The sequence below is a fragment of the Hemitrygon akajei genome, chromosome 9 (assembly GCF_048418815.1).
Source record: "Hemitrygon akajei chromosome 9, sHemAka1.3, whole genome shotgun sequence".
Lineage (NCBI taxonomy): Eukaryota > Metazoa > Chordata > Chondrichthyes > Myliobatiformes > Dasyatidae > Hemitrygon > Hemitrygon akajei.
The window spans coordinates 88,975,317-88,999,126 of NC_133132.1; the positions used below are offsets into that span (position 1 = coordinate 88,975,317).

At 38.3% G+C, this 23,810-nt stretch overlaps 1 protein-coding gene across 1 annotated transcript in view; it reads left to right on the forward strand.

The window, feature by feature from the left end:
* The window catches only part of lmbrd1 (LMBR1 domain containing 1), a 184,775-nt gene that overhangs the window by 79,155 nt on the left and 81,810 nt on the right, over positions 1 to 23,810 (forward strand). The window contains exon 5 of the mRNA XM_073056502.1: positions 6,320 to 6,387. Within this exon, the coding sequence (XP_072912603.1) occupies positions 6,320 to 6,387 (68 nt within the window). The remainder of the gene's footprint in view (positions 1 to 6,319; positions 6,388 to 23,810) is intronic.

Sequence of the window (23,810 nt, forward strand, 5' to 3'; positions counted from 1 at the left end):
TTCCTGTAGGTTGGTGACCAAAACTGCACACAATACTCCAATTTAGGCCTCACTAATGTCTCATACAATGGCAACATAACATCCCATCTTCTGCACTCAGTACTTTGATTTATGAAAGCCAATATTCCAGAAGTTTCTTTACAGCCCTATCTACCTGTGATGCCATTTTCAACCAATTATGTATTGATATTTCCAATCCCTTTGTTTTACTGCACTCTTCAGTGCCCCACCATTCACTGACCTAACCTGGTTGATCCAACTGAAGTGCAACACCTTGCACTTGTCTGCATTAAATTCAATCTGCCATTTTACAGCCCATTTTTCCAGTGGATGTAGATCCACTAGTTCCATTCTTCCAGTCAGAGAGGCAAACATCTATGACCACTTTCTCCCACAAAGCCAAAGTCTAATCGAATTTGCTACCTCATGTTGAATGCCGAGTAACTGAGTCGCCTTGACTAATCTCCCATATGTGACCTTGTCAAAGGCCTTGCTAAATTCCATGTAGATAACATATATTGCCTTGTCTTCATCAATTTTCTCGGTAACTTCTTCAAAAAGCTCTTAAGATTAGACATGACCTACCAAGCATGAAGCCATGCTGACTCCTTTTAATCAGTTCATGTCTATGTAAAACTAAAATATATGGTCCCTCAGAATACCTTCTAATGACCTTCCCACTACTGAAGTCAGGCTCACCGGCCTATAATTTCCTGGTTTATTTTTGGAGCCAACATTGACAATCCTCTGATACCTCACCAGTCACTAAGGATGAATTAAATATACAGATTTCCCCCGCAATCCGAAGGTAGAGCATTCCTATGAAACAGTTTGTAAACCGAAATGTCGTAAAGTGAAGAAGCAATTACCATTAATTTAAATTGGGAAAATTTTTGAGAGTTCCCAGACCCAAAAAATAACCTGCCAAATAACACATAAAACTTAAAATAGCGCTAACATATAGTAAAAGCAGGAATGATATAATAATTATACACCCTATATAAAGTAGAAATATTGTATGTACTGTGTAGTTTCACTTATCAAAATCGGGAAGTCAGTGAGCCAAAATGGATTTGGAGAGAGAAAAAATTAGCACGTACACGCATGCGCAAACAACTGCCTGCACAAGGTTTCACGGTCATTGTAGTCTTTCTCGGGGTAAACACACGTATAAAGCGGGCGTCTTTTTTTTCGTAAAAGTGAAAATCCTCTTTGGTTAACGAAAACGGGTACTAATGTAGGTCTTTTGTAACAGCGAGTTGTCGTAAAGCGAACATTCAAAAAACGGGGGACACCTGTATCTGCTCACCTGTCACTAAGGATGATTTAAATATATCTGCTTGGACCCTGGCAATTTCTGAACTTGCCTTTTGCAGGGTCCAGGGGAATATCTTGTCAGGCCCTAGGGATTTATCAGGACAGTAAACACCTCTTCTCCTGTAATTTGTATAGGGTCCATAAAGTTGATGCTGGTTTACCTCACTTCTATAGACTCTGTGTTCATCTCCTAAGTAAATACAGATGCAAAAAATTTATTTAAGACATCCCGCATATCTTTTGGCTCCACACATGGATTATCATTATGAACTTTCAGAGGACCAATTTAGTCTCATGCAATCATTTTACTCCTAACACATCAGTGGATCTCTTTGGATTCTCTTTCACCTTGTCTGGTGGGGCAACCTCGTGCCTTCTTTTAGCCCTCCTGATTTCTTTCTTCGGTAATTTCTTGTATTTCTTAAACTCCATAAGCACCCATTTGTTCCTACCTGCTGGTACTTACTATGCACCTCCTCTGTTTATACTTAATTAGGGCCTCAATATCTCTTGAAAATCAAGGTTCCCTACACCTGTTCATTTTTACCTTTTATTCTGACAGACTCTGTTCTCTCAAAATTTCACTTTTGAAGGTCTCCCACTTATCAAGCACACCTTTGCCAGAAAACACCCTGTCCCAGTCAACACTTGCCAGATCCTTTCTGATGACGTCAAAATTGGCTTTTTTTCCAATCTCAGACCAGATCTATCTTTTTGCATTTTTAATTTTAACCTCATGACAGTGTGATCACTAGATGCCAAGTGTTCCCCTACACAAACTTTTGTCACCTGTCCTGTCTCATTGCCTAATAGCAGATCAAGTATCGCACACAGGATTTCTATGTACTGACTAAGGAAACTTGCCTGAGCATGTTTGACAAACTCTATCCCATCTATTCATTTTACAGCATGGGAGTCCCAGTCAATACTATAACAACCTTGGGTTTCTTGCAGCAGTCTACAATCTCCAAGTTTATTCCTCTAAATCCCTTGGACTCTTGGGTGGTCTGTAATGTCGCCCCATTAACGTGGTCACCCCTTTTTATTTCTAATTTCCACCCTTAGCACCGTACTTGAGGAGTTCTGTAGTCTATGCTGATGAAGCACTGCCATGGCATTTTCCCTGACTGGCAACGGCAGCCTTCTCCTTTAATCCTTCTGTCTAAAACAAGTGAACCCCGAAATATTGAGCTGCCAGTTCTGCCCCTCCTGCAACCACATCTCGCTAATGGCTACAATATCATAATTCCAGGTGTTCATCCATGCCTTGAGCTCATCTGCCTTTTCTACAATACTTCTTGCATTGAAATATACAGAGCTCAGTTCATTAGGCACACTATGCTCTGCCTTTTGGTTCCTGACTTTGCCTGAGGATTTAACAATATCTGTCGCCACAACCTCTCCACTAACTGTTTTGGCACTCTGGTTCCCATCCTCCTGCAATTCTAATTTAAACCCCACTATGCAGCACTAGTAATTCTTCTTGCTGTGGTCCCCTGCCAGTTCAAGTGCAAACTGTCCTGTATGGGTCCCACCTTCTCTGGAAGAGAGCTCAATGATCCAAAAAATCTTAACACATTCCCTCCTACACCAACTCCTTAGCCAAGTACCAAACTGAATAATCTTCCTATTTCTGGCCTCACTGGCACGTGGCACAGATAGATGAGATGAGATCACATGAGATCACAACTGTGGAGGTTCTGCTCTTTAACTTAGAGCCTAACTCCCTGAACTCACTTAGCAGAACCTAGTCATCTTTCCTACCTATATCATTGGTACCTACATGGACCACAACCTCTGACTGTTCACACTCCCACTTAAGCATGCTGCGGACTTGATCTGAGATGTCCAGTATCCGGGAATTTTGTTCTTGTCCACAGAATTTCCTTTCTGTTCCCCTAGCTAATGAATCCCCTGTCACCACGGCTTGCCTCTTCTCCCCCTTCCCTTCTGAGTCCCAGAGTCAGATACAGTGCCAGAAACCTGACCACCTTGACTCCTCTGCTAGGTCATCCACCCACTTCCCCCAACAGAATACCTGTTGTTGAGGGGAATGGCCACAGAGGAATTCTGCACCAGCTGTTTAACCTTCCTGACTCACCCAATTTCCTGTGTCCTGCATCTGGAGTGTAACTACCTCTGTATACGTCCTCTCCATCATCCTCTCGGCCTCCCAAATAACCAGTTCATCCAGTTCCAGCTGGATGCACTTCTCATAGGTGTATTCTGACTGAAGCCTTGAAGAGCAAAAGCCTCAGAATCTCCATCTAACTCTGTCCACTCCAATGATGGCCACTATAACAATAGCTACTTTGCATGGCCCTGCCTTACTTTAATTTGTTCTTGCAAATCAATCTCGAACACTGATTGGCTGCTCCTCAACGCTCCAAACTGCCTTTTCTACTCAATCAGTGAACCTGAGTGAACTGTGTCTTCTCAGGCTTCTGATTTCTCTGATTGGCTGCTGCTCAAAGTGAGTAAAGAATCCCAAAAGTCACCATTCTTCTTAGCTCTGTGCATAATTGTAAGATTTTGAGACAGATACAGGAATTTAGGCAGCCCAACTAGTAACATCAAACCTGCATAAATCCTTAAGTTCCTGAATTTTTTTTATGTTCAATGGGATTACTTCTCATTCTTTTAAATTGAGAATTTTGACCCAATCTGCTGAATCTCGTCTTGTAGGGCATGCTGCCCTCAAAGAAGTCGGGTTCCATTGTGACAAATGTTACTTGACTTAATGGGTATTTCAACCTCCCATTTTTAAACAGTTACACATTTTTGTCTAGGTTCTCCCATGCAAGAAATATCTTTTCCACATGTACTTGCTAAGACCTCTCTGAATTTTGTATGCTTCCATGTTGAATTTCCCCATGGGGATGAATAAAGTATCTATCTATCTATCTATCTATCTATCTATCAAGCCTCCTTTAATTCTTACAGTAAAACTTAATCCGTCCAGCCATTCTTTCTAAAATTAGTAATTGAGATGTACAGCGCAGAAATAGATCCTTTGTCCCACTACATTTGTGTCAACTGTTATGCCAATCTGTATAAATCTCAGCTACCTGCATCAATTCCATATCCCTCTGTGCCTGGCTCATTCCAGTACCCATCATGATCCATTTTAAATACTATTACTGTTCCTTCCTCCACTGCCTTCTCTGACAGCTCATTCCAGAAGCCAACTTATTTTATTTGAATAATTTACCGGTCAAATTCATAAGACCATAAGACATAAGAGCAAAATTAAGCCATTTAGCCCATCAGGTCTGCTCCGCCATTCCATCATGGCTGATCCTGGATCCCACTCAACCCCATATACCTACCTTCTCGACATTTTTTTTGATGCCCTTAACAATCAGAAAGCTATCAACTTCAGCCTTAAATATACCCATGGGCTTGGCCTCCTCTGCAGCCTGTGGCAGAGTATTCCACAGATTCGCCATTCTGGTTTTAAAAAATTCCTCCTTACCTCTGTTCTAAAAGGTTTCCACTCAATTTTGCAGATGTGCCCTCTAGTTGTGGATACCCCCACCCTGAGAAACATCCTTTCCACATCCACCCTATCTAGTCTTTTCAATATTTGGTAGGTTATCAGGTTCTATGCCGTCAACATACTTTGATAATAAATGATACTCTATAAACATTTTTCCATCTCACTTTAAACCTATGTAGCCTTGTTTTAGACACCCCTACAATGTAAGTGGTCCTCTCCTTCAGTCCCCTTTGCTCCAGAAAACAAAGATTTACCCTTTTCATTGTCTCTTGAAAACATAAGCCTCCAATCCAGGCAACATCCTTGTGAAGCTTTTCCACGTCCTCTCGCGTTTAATCACGTCCTTCCTGTAATCCACACAGGTGAGTTATTATTTGAGTAAACTTTCACTGAACTGTTTCTAATATATTAATATCCTGTTTTGAATGTAGAGACTTAGTAGTGCACTCCAGAAAACATGTAGGTCCTCCCTTGGGTGGGGAGAATAGACCTGTGCACAATACTCCTGATCTGGTCTCACATTGCTGTGTAGAACAAGATGCTTCAGCTCTTGTATTCAAGTCCTCTTCCAATTAAGGGCAGCTATTTTGTTTTCCTAGTTTCTCACTGTACCTAGATGTTTACTTTTAGTGATTTGCGTACAGGGACAGCCAGATCCCCCTGAACATTAACGCCTTTTACTCAACCTACTAAAAAAGGTGTATTTCTATACTTTTCTACCAATGTTGAAATTTTCACATTTTAACCCATTGTACTCCGTCTGCCATTTCCTTGCCTATTTACTTAACCTGTTTATATCCCCATGAAGCATCTGTAATCTCTTCATATTCCATGCTGCCACATAATTTTGTATCTTATGAGTTTAGACAAATAATCTATCATTATAATTGATTTAGATTGTGAATAGCTGGGGCCCCAGCATTGATCAATGTGGCACCATGCAGGTCACAGCCTCTCAATTGTGCTACTTAGTTACTGTGAAACTAGTGAGAGCTGAGTAGTGTAATCATGCTGTTGGAAAAAAGTTTCTTTCTACGAAAATTGAATATAGTGCTCCTGGATTGTGTTACCAATGAGTGTTTTATTATCCTATGCATTAGAATGAGTTCTTTTGGGTATTTGAAGAAAACTGTATCTTTCATTTGGGAAAAGAAATAATGTCTCCTATCATTCCTTCACTCGAAAAATCTGAGCTCTTGGAATGTTATTTCTACAGTTATCTACATTCTTAATATGTAATGTGATAAGGAATTGAATGGAAATTAAAAAATGTATATCTGAAGTACTGTAAATCTGAAATTGAAAACAAATATTTTGGAACCACTTAGCAAGCCTGGCAGTCTCGTGAAAAAGGGAAGGCGTAACATTGCACATGGATATTCTTGTCAGAACTGAAATAAAATGCTTTTAGACAAAATGTTAGGTTTAAGGAAGCTGTGTGTTATCTGTAATAAAATTGGATGTATGCAACACTATTGCTTATTTTCACATTGTTTCTTAAAGCAAGTGAAGAATGCATTGATGTATACCATGGGATTTGTGTTTGTCTGCTCCATTCTTCTCTTAATTGGGTAAGTTTTTCAGAATAAGATGCAAAGTTTTGGAGCAGTATGCATTCATGTTTGGAATGATAAAATGTTAGTTAAATAGAGTCCCAGTGAAACTGCACAGAAACAGGTCCTTCACCCATTGTGGCTGTGTTGGCCATCAAAAATTTATGTAATTTCCATTTTCTAGCACTTAGCCCATAGAGTTTTAAACAATGATATTTATATGTTCATCTAAATACTACTAAAATTAGTCTCTATTACCCCCTTGAGTCTCTGGATGATTTTTTTTTTCCTTAATTGCTGTCTTAATATCGGTTCTTTATTTGAAATCTCGTACTTCTGGTTATAGACACCTCTGCCAAAAGAAAATAATTCTCATTATTTACTCTGTTCCTTTATAATTGTGATACTTGAGGAGACAGGTCAGATTTTCCTTAGCTGCCTCTGCTCTTAGAAAAACAACGTCAACTAACAGTTTTTCCTCATTGTTTAATCACTTAATTCTAGCCAAAGTACCCTTTCTAGTGTGTTCTATCATTATCTATTTAGCCTCATTCCAAAAATCAAATTTAGTGTCCAGTCATAGCACCCTCTATTTGTTATTTATGTACTGTCTTTTTGAGTATTTGGTATTTGCATGTGTCCATATTTGAAATGTAGTCTCCTGTGCTGACAGTTTTAGCTGCAAAAATATCTGCAGCAAAATTCAAGGGAGGTATGTTAGGCAAAACTTTATGAAAAGTCAGTGCATCTTTACAAACCATAATGCTGGGTAAGAATAGGAAGGAGCCTCTTAGTTTAATTCCTCACATGAAATATGATACCTTTTTATAATGCTTTATTCACTGGCATTGCATTGTTGAGTTACATACTTAACTTGATCACATGGATTAAAAATTGGTGGTTTTCAGTGATGAAAATACCAAATAACTACATGATAGGTCCTGAAAAGTAATGGAAAACAGCAATATAAATGTCCAGCTGCTGTTTATCAATTGCAGCTTGGCTTTCAAAACCATCTTCCCTTCATTACTAATCAACAAGCTACAAATCTTGGACCACAGTACTTCCACCTGCAACTGGATTTGTTATTTGTATTTGCTCAGCAGAAGACGGGCTCTATTGTGGTCGACTGTGGATTGATGGCATGAGTTTGTCTCTTTTATTGTGTGATTGTAATACCATTTATGCTTGCTATCTTGTGTGTGCTTTGTGCAGTGTGTAACTGTTGATACAGCGTTTTGCACCTTGGCCACGGAAAACACTGTTCGCTATTTTCATGAGTATGGTAGAATGACAGATTTGATTTAAATTGTGACTACTGTCAGTGCAGGTTGGTAATAACATCTAGATACATACTTAGCCCATTGCTTTATTCCCTTTGCACTCATGACTGTGTGGCTAGATGGAGCTCAAATGCCATCTGTAAATTTGCTGATGATATCACTGTTGTTGACAGAATCTCAGATAGCAATGTCACTTCATATAAGATAGTGACAGTAAGCCAGATTCTGAAGTTAAATCATGTTTGACATATTTACTCAAATTCTTTGAGTTTGTGACACAGTGTTTATAGAGGAGAATTTGCAGGTCCAGTATATTTAGATTTCCAAAAGATATTTGAGAATGTACCATGTCAGAGGATGGTGCATAAGTTAGACCACAATGTATTGGATTAAATATGTTAGCATGTGTAACCCTCTCACCATGGCTCATAACAAAAGCTTGTTAGCTATCCGACTAACAGCTATTTGACTTAGCAATGCATGAGTAATGAGTCATTTCCAACAAATAACACACATCTAGGGTCAGTAAGATTTAGGTTCAACACAAACAGTAAAGTTGGAATGTTCCATTAGGGGAATGAAAATTATGGTGAATGCTGTATAAATACTGCTCTGTGCAGAAGTTATTGTTCTCCATGAAATAACAGAACTTATACTGGCATAAACTTAAGTGGAAGTATATTTGGAAATATTTCAACTTTAACAGACAGTTAACAGAAAAAGACCCATTACAGTTAAACCAGTCTATAATATGTGCCCATAAATGTTGGAGCTGGGTAGTTGTGCACTTCACTTTAATTGCTCTTGGCGCTGAACCCACTTTCTGCGTGAAAAGCACCGGCCATGATTTGAACTTTCCTCTAAGTCCATTATGAACTAACTGGCTAACTAGTTGAGTATTGGCACTTAATCTGTGGAACCATTTGGCTGCACAAAGAATTTCTTACAACAGTGTCTGTCCTTCAGGAGGGGTTCCCTAGGCATCTTCCATTGTGCTCCTTTCAGCACCTCACTTGTCCCCCCCAACTCCAGCAAAAGAGACCCCCAAAAACCCATGTTCTCCTAGAAATTGCATGTCACCCATCTCTCTTGAATGTTTTGTGGCATCCCATTGGATAGAATGTTATCAAGACAAACGTAATTTGCTGATACAGCATTCCTAAGCTAACCAAATGACTCATTATCTTAACAGAAAACAAAATACTAGACTAGAAATTTAATTAACAGAAAATTTTGCATTTTACATAAGATCTGCAATAAATAAAATACCCAACAGCATAACTGTAGTAATACAATAAAACATGTTCGTAACCGGGGTATTAAACATGGATTGAAAATTGGTTGTTACACTGAAGAAAGGAAAAACTTGGAATAACCGGAGGAACATCTCTACTTGAATGCCTCAGGGATCTGTTCTTTGCTCCCAATAATTTAATATTTCTACTAATGATCGTAGAAAGGAAAGAAATTTATAATTTCCAAATTTACCAATATAAAATAAGGCAGAAGGGCATTTTGAAGAAGACTTGATGATTTTGCTTTTTTTAAATTTCTTTACCTATATAGCACAGAATAGGCCCTTCGAGCAGCACTACCCAGCTACCCACAACAACCCTGATTTAACCCTAATCTAATCATGGGACAGCTTATAATGACAAATTAATCAACCCTTACATCTTTAGAATGTAGGAGAAAACCAGAGGACCCAGAGAACATCCATGCATTCCACGAAGAGAATGTACAGAGGTCCCTGGAATTGAACTCCAAACTCCACACCCCGAGCTGTAACAGTATTGCACTAACTGCCATGATGGGATACAGATAGACTGAGTGGTGAAAACCTGGCAAATAGTTTAATGTAGGAAATTCTCTTTGACAGGGATCACAAGGAGTGTTTATATCTAAATAGAGGCAAATTGTTAAAGTACAAAGATTGAGGGTTCTAGGTATTCTAGTTCATGAATTATAAAAGGTTAGCAGGCAAGTACAAAGTTGGGAAGTCAAACAACATGCTAGATTTTATTGTGAATGGGTCAGAGTTTAAGCAATGGAGCAGGTTTTGTGCCAGTTGTATAGATGTTGGTGAAGCCATTCCTGGAATTTGATCTACAGTTTTGGTCATCTTATTGAAGAAAAGGATATGGTAGCTTGGGGCAATCCAATGAGATTCATCAGGATTATTCCTGACATGAGAGGGTAGGCAAAGGTTCATTTATTATCAAAGTATTCAACTTTGAAATTCTTCAGTTCTCTGTGTAGCTGGAAAATCAAGAAAGTAAAGAATGGCAGCGCAATCATCAACCCCCCAAAATCCCTCCTCCTGCCCAAAATCAGAGCAAAACAGATCAGGCTCCCAAGCCCCACTTCAAGCAGTTTAATTCTGTATTCTGTGGAGCTTAGAAGACTGAGGTATAACTCAGTTTTTTGTGAAAACTAGAGTTAAGATTGGATCAGCCATGATCTTGTTGAATGGCGGAGCAGGCTTGAGGGGCCGATTGGTCTACTCCTGCTCCTATCTCTTATGTTCTTATAAGCTAATTGAAATATGTAAGATCCTAAGGAAGTTTAACAGGATGGATACTGATATGTTTTCACTAGTTGGAGAGTCACAATGTGGGCATAGCCACGAAATAGGTGGAGATTATTTAAAACTGAAGTGATTAGAAAAATTCTTCTCTCAAAAGTTAGTGAATCTCTCTACCCTGAAGGTGGTAGAGGCCAGATCATTAGATGTATTTAAGGTGGAGGTTGATGTATATATTTGAAAGAGAGAGAAAAAGAACTGGCACAGGTGAGTTGGGATCAGCATATAAGCTGATTGTGTCAAGTTGCACAGCATGCTGATAGGGCACTGTGGTCTGTTCCTGTTCCTATTTTCATCTGCTTCTTGTGTTTGTTATTGACAAGCTTGAAGATTATTTTGAAAGTCTCTTTCATGGTGACTGTCCTGCTGTCTGCAGCTCAGAGTGATTGATTAATAGCTTCAACCAATAGTTTAATTGCTGAATCGCTCTAGTAGAGAACTTAGCATAAAGCAAAGCAGAAGTCAAGTTTTGTTTTTTGGTCTGCTTCAATAATGCAGGCTTAGCTCTAACCAGCAACTGTGGAGCTTGAGGTAGAGAGAAGAAGGAAGATAGATGGTGACGTAAACAGCTGTCTAACCTACAGTTTGAATGAACAAAACTGTTGCATTGCTTTCCCTCTTTATCAGAATGTTTGCTAAGAAAGAATAAAAGACAGCCACTTGTCAATATTCTAAACCATTTGTACACATTCAATGATTAGTAAAGAAATCTAAAAACATCAGAACATTACCCTTTTATACCCCTTGGTATCAGTCTTTGTCTACCCCAATGCTGCTTTATGACATGTTAATTTTTCAGGATATGAACATGGCTGGTAGTGGTAAACTATGTGTATACCTGTCTGGACACGCCCCTCTGCTGACTGCTCCTGTGGCTCCTCCCACAGACCCCTGTATAAAGGCAATTGGAGGCACTGCTCCTCCCTCAATCTCCAAGATGCTGTGGTCACTTTTGCAGCTAATAAAAGCCTATCGTTTGCCTCCCGTCTCCGAGAGTTATTGATGGTGCATCACTGGCATAACCTGCATTTATTATTTATCCCTTAATTGCACCTTGGGAAAGATATGGTGAGCTATCTTGAACTGCTGTAGTCCTGCTAGCAAAAGTTATCACTCAAGGCTGGTTGTAACAACAATTTAGGAATAGCTATATGTTTCCAGGTTTGGGATGTTGTGTGACTTGGAAGGGAACCTGTGGTAGTAATATTACTCTAAGCTGGCAACAATTCAAAACTTTGCAGGTGACAACAGTACGTAAAGTCCATGTCGACCACAGTGCCCACCAGCTAGTTCCAGTTTCCTTTATTTGGCCTATATCCCTCCAAGCCCTGCCCCTCCATGTACCTACCCAAGTGCTTCTTAAATGCTATTGCTGTTCCTGTCTCAACAAGTTCCTGTGTCAGTTTGTTCAGTATACTTGCTGCATTGCTTGGAAAAAGTTGGCCCTCAAGTCCCTTTTAAGATTTTCCCCTCTCTCCCTAAGGTTATGCTCCTCCTCCTTCCCAGTTTTCATCCATTATGCTGCTGGTGTTTAGGGCAACAGTGAAGGTCTTCCATCTCCAGTGGTGTTCAGGGAAGCCAGTAACTTCCCCTTGGTTTTCACAGTTGTCAGCCATGCAAGTCCCGGGTGGAGCCTCAGAAATACCGTCTCATATAGATGTAAAAGGATTCTTCATTGCTGTTTCTGTAACAGTTTTGTTTGATCAGTCAGGGTTTTCAGCTTTGAGCTGAACCCCCAGGATCAGTGTTTGATCAGAGCCCAGAACTGCTCACAATACTCCAAGTGAGGCCTTACCAGTGCTTTATAAAGTCTCAACATTACATCCTTGCATTTATATTCTAGTCCTCTCGAAATGAATGCTAATATCACATTTGACAATAGACAATAGGTGCAGAAGTAGACCATTCGGCCCTTTGAGCCCGCACTGCCATTCTGAGATCATGGCTGATCATCTACTATCAATACCCGGTTCCTGCCTTGTCCCCATATCCCTTGATTCCCCTATCCATAAGATACCTATCCAGCTCCTTCTTGAAAGCATCCAGAGAATTGGCCTCCACTGCTTTCCTCACCACTGACTTAACCTGCAAATAAACATTTAGGGAATCCTTCACAAGGAGTCCCTAGTCTCTTTGCCCCTCAGATTTTTGAATTTTGTCTTCATTTAAAAAGTAGTTAGCCCTTGCATTTCTTCTACCAAAGTGCATGACCATACACCACCCGACACTATATTCCACTTGCCACTTCTTTGCTCATTCTTCTAATCTGTCAAAGTCCTTCTGTAGTATTTCTGCTTCCTCAAAACTAACTGCCTCTCCAGCTACCTTTGTATTATTTACAAACTTTGCAGCAAAGCTATCAATTCCATCATCCAAATCACTGATATATTAAAATAAAAAGAAGTGCTCCCAGCACAGAGTGCTGTGAAACACCACTAGTCACCAGCAGCCCACTGCTTTATCCATGGTAGTATCTTTGCTGTAATACCATGGGCTCCTAACTTGTTAAGCAGCCTCATGTATGACATCTTGTCAAAGGCCTTCTGAAAATCCAAGTATAAAACATCTACCAATTCTCCTTTGTCTATCCTGCTTGTTATTTCTTCAAAGAATTGCAAAAGATTTGTCAGGCCAGATTTGCCCTGAAGGAAACCATGCTGACTATGGACAGTTTTATCGTGCTATCAATGACCCTGAAACCACTGTTGATCTTTCGTCAACAGAACTAGGTTAGGAAATTTACTATGCAACACATAATTAATTGAAGCTCCCACTTTGTCTCAGTACAAACAACAACGTAACTATGTTGATCCCGGGCCAACAGCTTAGAACATGAATTCTACTGTTCTCAGCATACCAGTACCTTCTCAGACCACTTTTCCAATTTTATAACACTGAAATAGGGGATATCTTTTGGCTAGATGATCGATCCTTTCTTCACCCAGCCCTTGGCATGGGCAGTTCTTTCTTGTGATGATGGGTCTCTTGAGAGAGTTACCGCTGATAACACACTTCTATACTCGTTCCTTACTAATTCAAATATTGCATTCCAGTGTCATTGACTGTAGGTCATCTGATTGACCTTTAATACCTTTTTATTGGCTCTGTGCCAAGCCAGCATCCATTTATTGCCCTCTTCCCAGCAAGTGACAATCAGTAATTTATGGCTGTTGGTCCTCTTCAGTAACCAGCTCAAATCACTCCAGGCAGGCACCAACCCTGACATTCATAACACTGCATATTTTGTATCAAAGAACACCTCACAAGTAACTTCTTTGGAAATGATCTCTAGTTCAGCATATTACCTGAAACATCATTGTGTCTACTTTAAAACAGAAAGGAAAGCAACTTCATCTCGCAAAATGGAGGATGTAAAACAGTTCCACAAAATGGCAGACTTCATCTCCAAGCACACGACAGGAACAAAGACAGTGATTTGTCTGTTTCCACTATCCTTGACCCATTTGAGTTCGACATTTTCTTACATATTTTAAATTCTCCATGGCCAACACCACATCTTTCCTGAACAATCAGCTCCGATGTCTTCTCAACCCCTGAAATTAGACTAACTGACCTATAATTTATTTTCTTTGGCCGGTCTCCTTTCTTAAAGAATGGAGCAACATTTGCAATTTTTCATTCCTCTGGAGCCATTCTAGAATCGAGTGATTCCTGAAATATCATTGCTAATGCCTCCATAGTCTCTGCAGCCACCTCTTTCAGAATCCTTTGAGGCATTGATTGTGTGGATAGTCAGAGGCTCTTTCCTAGGGCTGAAATTGCTAGCACTAGAGGGCACAGTATTAAGGTGCTTGGAAATAGGTACAGAGAAGATGTTGGTTAAGTTTTTTTACGCAGAGAGTGCTGAGTACGTGCAGTGGGCTGTTGGAGATGGTGGTGGAGGTGGATACGATAGGGTCTTTTAAGAGACTCCTGGATAGGTACATGGAGCTTAGATAGGTAATTTCTAAAGTAAGTACATATTCGGCACAGCATTGTGGGCCAAAGGGCCTGTATTGTGCTGTAGATTTTCTATGTTTCTATATTTGTCTATTATGCCATCTGGCCCTGGTGGCTCATCTACCTTCAGACCTTTCAGTTTCCCAAGAACCTTCGCTCTTGTAATGATAAATTCACACACTCCTACCCCTTGACTTCTCGAACTTCCACCATACTACTGTTGTCTTCCACAGTGAAAACTGGTACAAAATACTTAATCAATTCATCCACTATTTCCTTGTCTCCCATTACTGCCTCGCCAGCATCATTTTCCTCCACTCCAATATCTCCTCTTGCCTCTCTTTACATTTTGTATATTGGAAGAAACTTATGGTATCCTCAATATTATTGCGTTCGTATTCCATCTTTTCCTTTTTTTATGACTTTATTTAGTTGCCTTCTGTTGGTTTTTAAAAGCTTCCCAATCCTCTAACGACTATGTCCTTTCTTTAGCTTTTATTTTGGATTTGACTTCTCTTGTCAGCCACGGTTGTATCATCTTAGCTTTAGAATACTGCTTACACTTTGGGATGTATATGTCCTGCACTTTCAGAATTGCTTCCAGATATTCCAACCTTGCTGCTCTGCTGTTATCCCTGCTGGTGTACTGTTCCAATCACTCTAAGCCAGCTTCTCTTTCATGCCTCTGTAATTCCGTTTACTCCACTGTAATACTGAAACATCTGACTTTAGCTTTTCCTCAAATTGCGGGATGACTTCTGTCATATTATGATCAATGGCTCCAAAAGTTCCCTTTACCTTAAGTTCTCTTGTCAATTCCTTTTCTTTCTTTTTAAAAAAAATATTTTTATTAATTTTAAGAAAAACATAGATGAAATATGAATACAGAGCGTTTGAGAATACATAATTAATAGTTTAAATAGACAATCAGATATATAATAATCAATATATAAGGCCTCCCAAAACAGTATTTATGTAAAAGAAACAGAAAAAGAGAAAAAAAAAAACCAAAAAAAGAGAAAAAAAACTAACCAACATGGGCCATTACCGTAGATTCCGGACTACAGAGCGCACCTGATTAAAAGCCGCTGGCTCTAATTTTAGAAAGAAAATCAATTTTGTACTTGTACAGGCCGCACCGGATTTTAGGCCGCACCGGATTTTCGGCCGCAGGTGTCCCACGTTGTAATATGAGATATTTACACAGAAAGATATTACACGTGAGGATTTTTTAACTTTTAATTAAATCCATATGGTAACATAAACAAATACATATTGCAAATGCTTTTTTTCGAACCGTGCCTGTAACGCAGCTTCTTTTAAATATACGTTGCGTATACTTTTTTACTGAACAACATTCCAATATCTCCTAACGACTGGTAAAAAATATATATACTGCAGCCTACCAGGAAAAGTTATTGATCGCCTTTAACTTAAAAGCAGCGTTCGCTCAGATCCAATGCCGCTCGCGTGATGTGCTCGCCCCCTCCATCCCGTTTATCGCAAACTGGTATTTTTCCCACAAGACGCGGCGAAACCGGGTGTGACGTCATAGCATCCCGCGATGTAGTACAGAAAACAAATATAATTAAAACACTTCTAACTTTAACTAGAAAATGAATTACTAAGCGAAAATATTATAAACTAAATAACTGCCATAAAGGCAGCACAATGCTTTTCTTCGAGTGTTTTCCATGTTGATGAGGGTGAGTACAAATGACTGATTTACAATAATTTAATTGTGAAAGTGCGCTTGATTTATCGTACAATTTCATTGGACCTCTGTGAACTACTCATCAATTTTATTGGTCTACTGTTATGAGGCAAAATGTTTTTGGCGGCATGAAAAAAATCATGCATTAGCCGCACCGTAGTAAAGGCCGCAGTGTTCAAAGCTGTTCAAAATGTGGGAAAAAAGTAGCGGCTTATAATCCGACATCTACGGTATATAATGTTAAATACATACAGTAGTGCCAATAACTCCGAACCTCCATCCAAATAATCAAGGATAATAAAAGTAAGGTTTAGGAAAAGACCATTTAACTCATATGAAAATGTTGAATAAATGGTCTCCAAGTTTCTTCAAATTTAACTGAAGAATCAAAAACCACGCTTCTAATTTTTTCTAAACTCAAACAAGAGATAGTTTGAGAAAACCACTGAAATACAGTTGGAGGATTAATTTCTTTCCAATTCAGTAAAATAGATCTTCTAGACATTAATGTAACAAATGCAATCATTCGTTGAGATGAAGCAGATAAATGGTTATTATCCATCATTGGTAAACCGAAAATTGCAGTAAAAGGATGCGGTTGGAAATTGATATTTAAAATTCTTGAAATAATATTAAAAATATCTTTCCAATAATTTTGTAAACAAGGACAAGACCAGAACATATGAGTCAATGAAGCAACATCAGAATGACATCTGTCACAGGTTGAATTAACATGAGAATAAAATTGAGCAAGTTTATCCTTAGACATATGAGCTCTATGTACAACCTTAAATTGTATTAGGGCATGTTTAGCACAAATAGAGGACGAATTTACCAATAATAAATTTTTTTCCCATTGCTCAGTGGATATAGGACAATGCAATTCTTCTTGCCATTCCTTTTTAATTTTTTCTGATACATCTGGCTGTACATTCATAATCATATTATAAATGATAGCTACTAAACCCTTTTGACAAGGATTGAGGGCTAAAATTCTTTCTGTAATGTCCAATGAACATTCTTTCAAAAAAGACTTTAATTCATTATACAAGAAATTTCTGACTTGCAAATATCTAAAAAAAGATGGGTTTTAGGTAAATTATATTTATTAGGACATAATGTTATCATCCAAAAACAGATCACGAAAACATGTTATACCTTTTGTTTTCCATAAAAGAAAAGCTTGATCCATAGATGAAGGCCGAAAGAAATAGTTAGACATTATAGGACATGATAAAATAAACTCATTGAAACCAAAAAATTTACGAATTTGAAACCAAATTCGTAATGTATATTTGACTTTGGGATTAGTTATCTGTTTATTCAATTTGAATAAAGAAAAAGGAAGTGAAGATCCTAAGATTGAAATCAGTGAAAAATCTTGCACAGATTTACATTCCAAATTTACCCATTGTGGGCAAGCAGCTATAGTCAATTCTTGTGTCCAGAATATTAAATACCGTATATTAACTGCCCAATAGTAAAATCTTAAGTTTGGTAGAGCCAAGCCGCCCTCCTTCTTAGGCTTCTGTAAATATTTTTTGCCTAGTCTAGGATTTTTGTTCTGCCACAAATAAGAAGATATTTTAGAGTCAACAGTATCAAAAAAAGATTTAGGAATAAAAATTGGTAATGCTTGAAATAAATATAAAAATTTAGGTAGTATCATCATCTTAATAGCATTAACTCTGCCAACCAATGACAAAGATAGTGGAGACCACCTAATAGCAAGTTGCTTAATTTGGTCAATTAAAGGTAAAAAAATTTGAATTTGAGTGATACTGTTGGCCCTTCCAAAACCTAAAAAAGCGTTGACTATCCACCTTCCTTACATGAGTCTCTTGCACAAAAATAACATTGGCATTCATTCTATGGAATACTTTGAATATTTTTTTTCGTTTGATCGGATGATTTAAATCATTAGTATTCCAAGAAACAAAATTAATAATCCTATCCATATTGACAATATTTATTACAGTTAACACATAAGTTTAAAAAAAAAAGTGAACTCATGAACCCGGAAGAAGGAAGTAAGTTCAAGGAGAAACCGGAAGTCACAGCACTGCAACCATTTTTGTAGTTTCATATAAGCCCATGAAATAAAACTAAGCAAAAAGAAAAGAAAAAAGAGAATCCTCCTCCCTCCACCATCAAAACCCCAGGAAAAAAGCCAAAAAGAGGCATGCAGGCAATCTAACACTAAAATTACCCCCATGTCTTAAGACGGGAACTCAGACAAAAAAAAGTTGAAAAAAATACAAACAACCCACATTATAAGAAAGGGTTGGTATAACAAAAGTTAAAATATAAAATTAGTATTATATATATATATATACAAAAGGGTTAAAAAAAATTAAAATGATAAAACCCATAAATGAATAATACTGGATTGGTATTTTAAATGAGAGTTTAAAACTTTCAAGCACATCAAAACGGATGTGACGTTCCAAGCACTAAAGTCTGTCGGGAAGAAGAAATGACATTTTATTTTTTTTTAAATCTTAATATTTAAATGTTAAAAATATAAAAAAGCATATACAAACTTAAAAAAAACACAAAAAAACCCTAATAAGTTATTTTCAAAGCTAATAGATTAATAATATGGAAAAATAATAAAGTCAAAATAAGCCAAGAAAAAAAGAGCTTTTACCATGTATAAAAAATACATGTAAGCCATACCCAAAAAAAAACCAAACATCATTCTGTAAAAGATCCAAATCTATAGACTAATTATTACATTAGTCAACCCAATAGAGTGTCATTGTTCCAAAAAGCTTTGAGCATCCGCTGGAGATTTGAACAGCCGAAAAGTTCCGTCATCAAGAGTAACTCTCAAGTGTGCTGGAAATAACAGCGCTTGCTTGCAGCCTTTCTGGTGAATTTTCGACATAACCGATCTAAAAGCCATTCTTGCCCTTAAGACTTCAGGGCTATAATCTTCCAGAATACGAAATTTAAACTCTTGAAAGCTGATCATACCCTTTTTCCGGGCCGCCCGAATCAGACGCTCTTTGGTATGAGGGTAATGGATCCGGAGAATTACATGTCGTGGTTTCAAACTTGAATCAGACCGAAAATGGGAGACACGGTGTGCACAGTCGATTATCGGAGGAGAGTCCAGTACATCTGAACCAAAGACATCCATTAGAAATTTAGAGAAGAAAACGGTAAGATCACTGCTCTCAAATTTTTCCGGAATCCCAATTAACTGAAGATTTTGTCTTCGAGAGCGATTTTCAAGATCAGTAATTTTAGATTTATAACAATCCATCTGTTGAGAAGTCGAAGTTTGCTCTTGTTGTAAAGTTTCAATTATACGATCTTTCTTGCGAGCGGCTTCTTCAAGAGCCAAAATACTTGCTTGTTGTTTTTGTGATTCCAGTGTAAGTGTTTGGAGTTTTCCTTCGAATGACTTTAAACGCTCATCAAGCGCAGAGAGCTTTACGGTTATTTTTTTCTCCAGTCCTTCAAATTTGTCTTCTATAAGCTTCGCAATTGTTTCTAAAGTTATCGGTTCTTTCGTCTGTTTCGATTCTTTTACTTTAGACATTTCAGCAAGTTGAAAATAATTCAAATAGTTAAAAAGAAAAATTCTGTATGTTTAGACCCCTTTAGAATAAGTATAGAAAGATCATTTAAGGGGTGTTTGTAGGTTAAAAAGACGTAAAAGGTTTGGAGCAAAGCCTAAAAGCGGTTTACTCTGTAAGCGCCATCTTGAGACCTCTCGTCAATTCCAGTTCATTACACAACACCCAATCTAGAGTAGCTGATCCCCTGCCAGGAGCTACTCTTAAAAAGCCATCTTGTAGGCGTTCTCGAAATTCCCCCTTTTTGGTTCCAGCACCAACCTGATTTTTCTAATCTACATGCATATTGAAATCCCCCATGACTATTGTAACATTGCCCTTTTAATATGCATTGTTTGTCTCCCATTATAGTTTGTAGCCCACGTCTTGCTACTGTCCAGGGTCTTGACATAACTCCCATCAGGGTCTTTTTGCCTTTGCAGTTCCTTAGCTCTACCCACAATGATTCAACACCTTCGAATCCTATGTCACCTTTTCTAATGATTTGATTTCATTTTTTACCGACAGAGCCTCCCCTGCCTACCAAGCCATCCTTTCGACATAATGTGCATCCTTGGATATTAAGCTCCCAGCTATAATCATCTTTCAGCCTCAGTTCAGTGATGCCCACAATGTCATACTTGCCTATCTGTAACTGTGCTACAAGTTCATTTACCTTATTCTTTATACTGCATGTGTTCACATATATAATAGGTTCAGTCCTGTATTCATTACCCTCTTTGATTTTTGTCTGCTTTTACATTGCAACTTATCTTGTTGACCGCAATTTCAGAATCAGAATCAGGTTTATTCTCATCAGCATGTATTGAGAAATTTGTCAACCTAGCAGCAGCAGTTCACTGAGGTACATAAAATAGAAGAAAAGAAAGTAATAAATAAATGATTTACAGTATATGTACTGTATATTGAATAGATTAAAACATGCAAAAAATGAACATATATTTAAAAAGTAAGGTAGTGTCCAAGGGGTCAGTGTCCATTTAGGAATTGGATGGCAGAGGGGAAGAAGCTGTTCCTGAATCACTGAGTGTGTGCCTTTAGGCTTCTGTACCTCCTACATGGTAACAGTGAGTAAAGGGCAAGCCCTTAATAATGGACACTGCCTTTTTGAGACACCTCTCCTTGAAGATGTTCTGGATACTTTGTAGGCTAGTACACAAGATGGAGCCGCCTAAATTTGCAACTCTGCAGCTTCTTTGGGTCCTGTGTAGTAGTACCCCACCCACTTAACCAGACAGTGATGCAACCTGTCAGAATGCTCTCCACGATACATCTACAGAAGTTTTTGAGTGTATTTGTTGACATACCAAATTTATTCAAACGCCTAATGAAGTATAGTCACTGTCTTGCCTTCTTTATAACTGCATCAATATGTTGGGACCAGGTTTGATCCTCAGAAATCTTGAAACTGTTCACTCACTCCACTTCTGATTCCTCTGAGGATTCCTTCGTCTTACCTTTCCTGAAGTCTACAGTCAGCTCTTTCGTCTTACTGACATTGAGTGCCAGGTTGTTGCTGCGACACACTCTGCTAGTTAATATATCTCGCTCCTGTATGCCCTCTCATCACCATTTGAGATTTTGCCAATGATGGTCATATCATCAGTAAATTTATAGATGATGTTTGAGTTATGCCTAGCCACACACTCTTGGTTATAGAGAGAGAGAGCAGAGGAGTGAGCTAAGCACACACCCCTGAGGTGCACTAGTGTTGATCATCAGTGAGGAGGAGCTGTTACCACCAATCCACACAGATCCAGTTGCAGAGGGAGGTACAGAGGGCCAGGTTCTGCAACTTCTCAATTAGGATTGTGGGAATGATGGTATTAAATTCTGATGAACAGCATCCTGACATAGGTGTTTGTGTTGTCTAGGTGGTCTAAAGCCATGTGAAGAGCCATTGAGATTGCGTCTGGCGTTGACCTATTGTGGCAATAGGCAAATTGCAATGGGTCCCGGTCCTGGCTGAGACAGGAATTCAGGCTAATCATGACCAACCTCTCAAAGCATTTCATCACTGCAGATGTGAGGCCTACTGGGCGATTGTCATCAAGGTGGCTTACATTATGGATTCAGCTGTACAACCCATCTGTTTTGTATAGGTCATACCATCCCCAGAGGAGATTCCATTGATCCATATATCTGAGCCCCTGCCCCATTTGCCAGTTTTTTAGCTATGTATCCATCTACCAAATTGTCCTATAGGGTAACATAATTGGTGGAAATGTGCAGTACATAATTAAAAACTGACATTGAGTTGGGGTTTCTCTTTAAGAGGCTGCTCTGATGTGATAATGCAATTTCGTAAAGGGTTTATAGCATGCTTTGTGTTCAGAAATGTGTTGCCATGGCTTTTCTGAAAGATAAAATACCTCTGCAATTATATTTGTGAAAATCTACAATCACATTCTTATTTTCACTGGCATGTGGTATGGGCAGCAAGCCAGAGATTACTACTACCCAGAAGATCCTGTTTCTTTTCAGCTTTCTATCTAGTTCCCTAAAATCTCTCTTCGGACTTGCTCACCTTTCCGACCTATGTAATTGGTGCCAATATGTTCTAAGACTTCAAGCCCTCCCCCTTGAGAATTCCATGGACCTGATTCAAGATATCTCTGACCCTGGCACCTGTGAGAAAACATACCATCTGGATGTCTTTATCACACCCATGGAATCTCGTTTCTGTTCCTCTGACTGTGGAATTTCCTGTCACCACTAAAGTTCTCTTCACTTCTCTTCTGAGCTGTCATAGGAAAGCAGCATCCATCACCTGAGATCCCCACCATCCAGATCACGGTCTTTTCTCGCTGTCATCAGGTAGAAGGTACAAGGGCCCCGGGACTTGCACCACCAGGTTCAGGAGCAGTTGTTATCCATCAACCATGAGGCTCTTGAATAAAAGGGGCCAATTACATTCACTCTCTCCATAATTGAAATGTCTCTACAACCAATGATTTCCTTTTGATGACTTTATCTCATTACCTCACATTCATGTTACTTATTACTATTTATTTATATTTGCATAGCGTGTGATCTTCTGCATTCTGATTTTTCATTGTTCCTGTTATAGTTACTATTCTACAAATTTGTTGTGCATGTCCACAAGAAAATAAATATCTGAGTTTTATAAAGTGATGTATATGTACTTTGGTAACAAAATTTACTTTGAACGTTGAAGATGCCTGAGTTTCTCCTTTCAAAAACTATCCAAGTTTTGAACACCTCTACAACTCTATTGTGATAACAGTATTGTCAAAAGAACAAACTGCTTGGGCCGTGGTGAGTGGGGGGGGGGGGGGGTCATTAATGTTTCGGGCCAGAAAGTGCATCAGGACAACCCTAGTTTTTCTTTTCCCTCTGATTGAAATCCCTCATTCCTTCATTTTTTTAATACAACATTTTGTTAAGTATCTTTTGTATCCTTTCCAAAATCTTGACATTGTTCCATTATATGATGCTCTAACTTTTTAAGTGGTTAACCATTGTTTTCCAGTTTTTGAACTTGTGTCTTTATTTGTAGAGCTTAGTACTTTGTTGTTATTATTGCTTTTCCAGATTTGTCCTGTCATCTCTAAAGATTATTGTATTTTCACCCATTGGTGTTTTTTTTTGCTGCACCCTTATGAATTTTATTTATTTTGCTGCACCTTATTCTTCTGACATGGAGCTTCATTTTTTTCAGTTTGGTATACATGCCACAATTTCTATGAAAATGTTGAAGATCAGTTGCTCCAAGATCATGTAATGAATGACACTAACAAGGATTATCAATGGGCATGGTTACGGACTGAATAATTGGGGAGTGTTCTCCTTTGTGTTTGACAATTTGAAAAACCACTCCCAATAGTCCTGAAATCAATGAAAGGAAAAGTGAGCAAAGTACTACAATGAATGACTTGAATTCAGGAAATTAAATACTCTCTTGAACATAAATCAAATTTGATATTGTTTTTTAAGTTTTTATTTAAATGTACACTGTAGTCTCATTCTCAACCTTGTCTGATGAAATGCATTAGATTTCAATTGATCCAATGGATGTAAAGAATTACCATTGAATTCTTTTATTTCACACTGCTTTGAGAATTTTATGGATAGCGCTTGATTAAGTTTAAATGGTTTCCTTTTAATAACGTACAAATTATTTTGCAGTAGTACAGGGTAGATTTTTCAAAAGCTGAGGTCACTACAGTTTTTTCTGTTGAAATGTAATTTTAAAATTTGATGCCATGTAGGTTTCTGTACAATTAGTTCCTGTTAATTATTGTTTTCCCAAATATCTTTAAGTTGTGTGATTGAAGTAATGAAATTGAAAG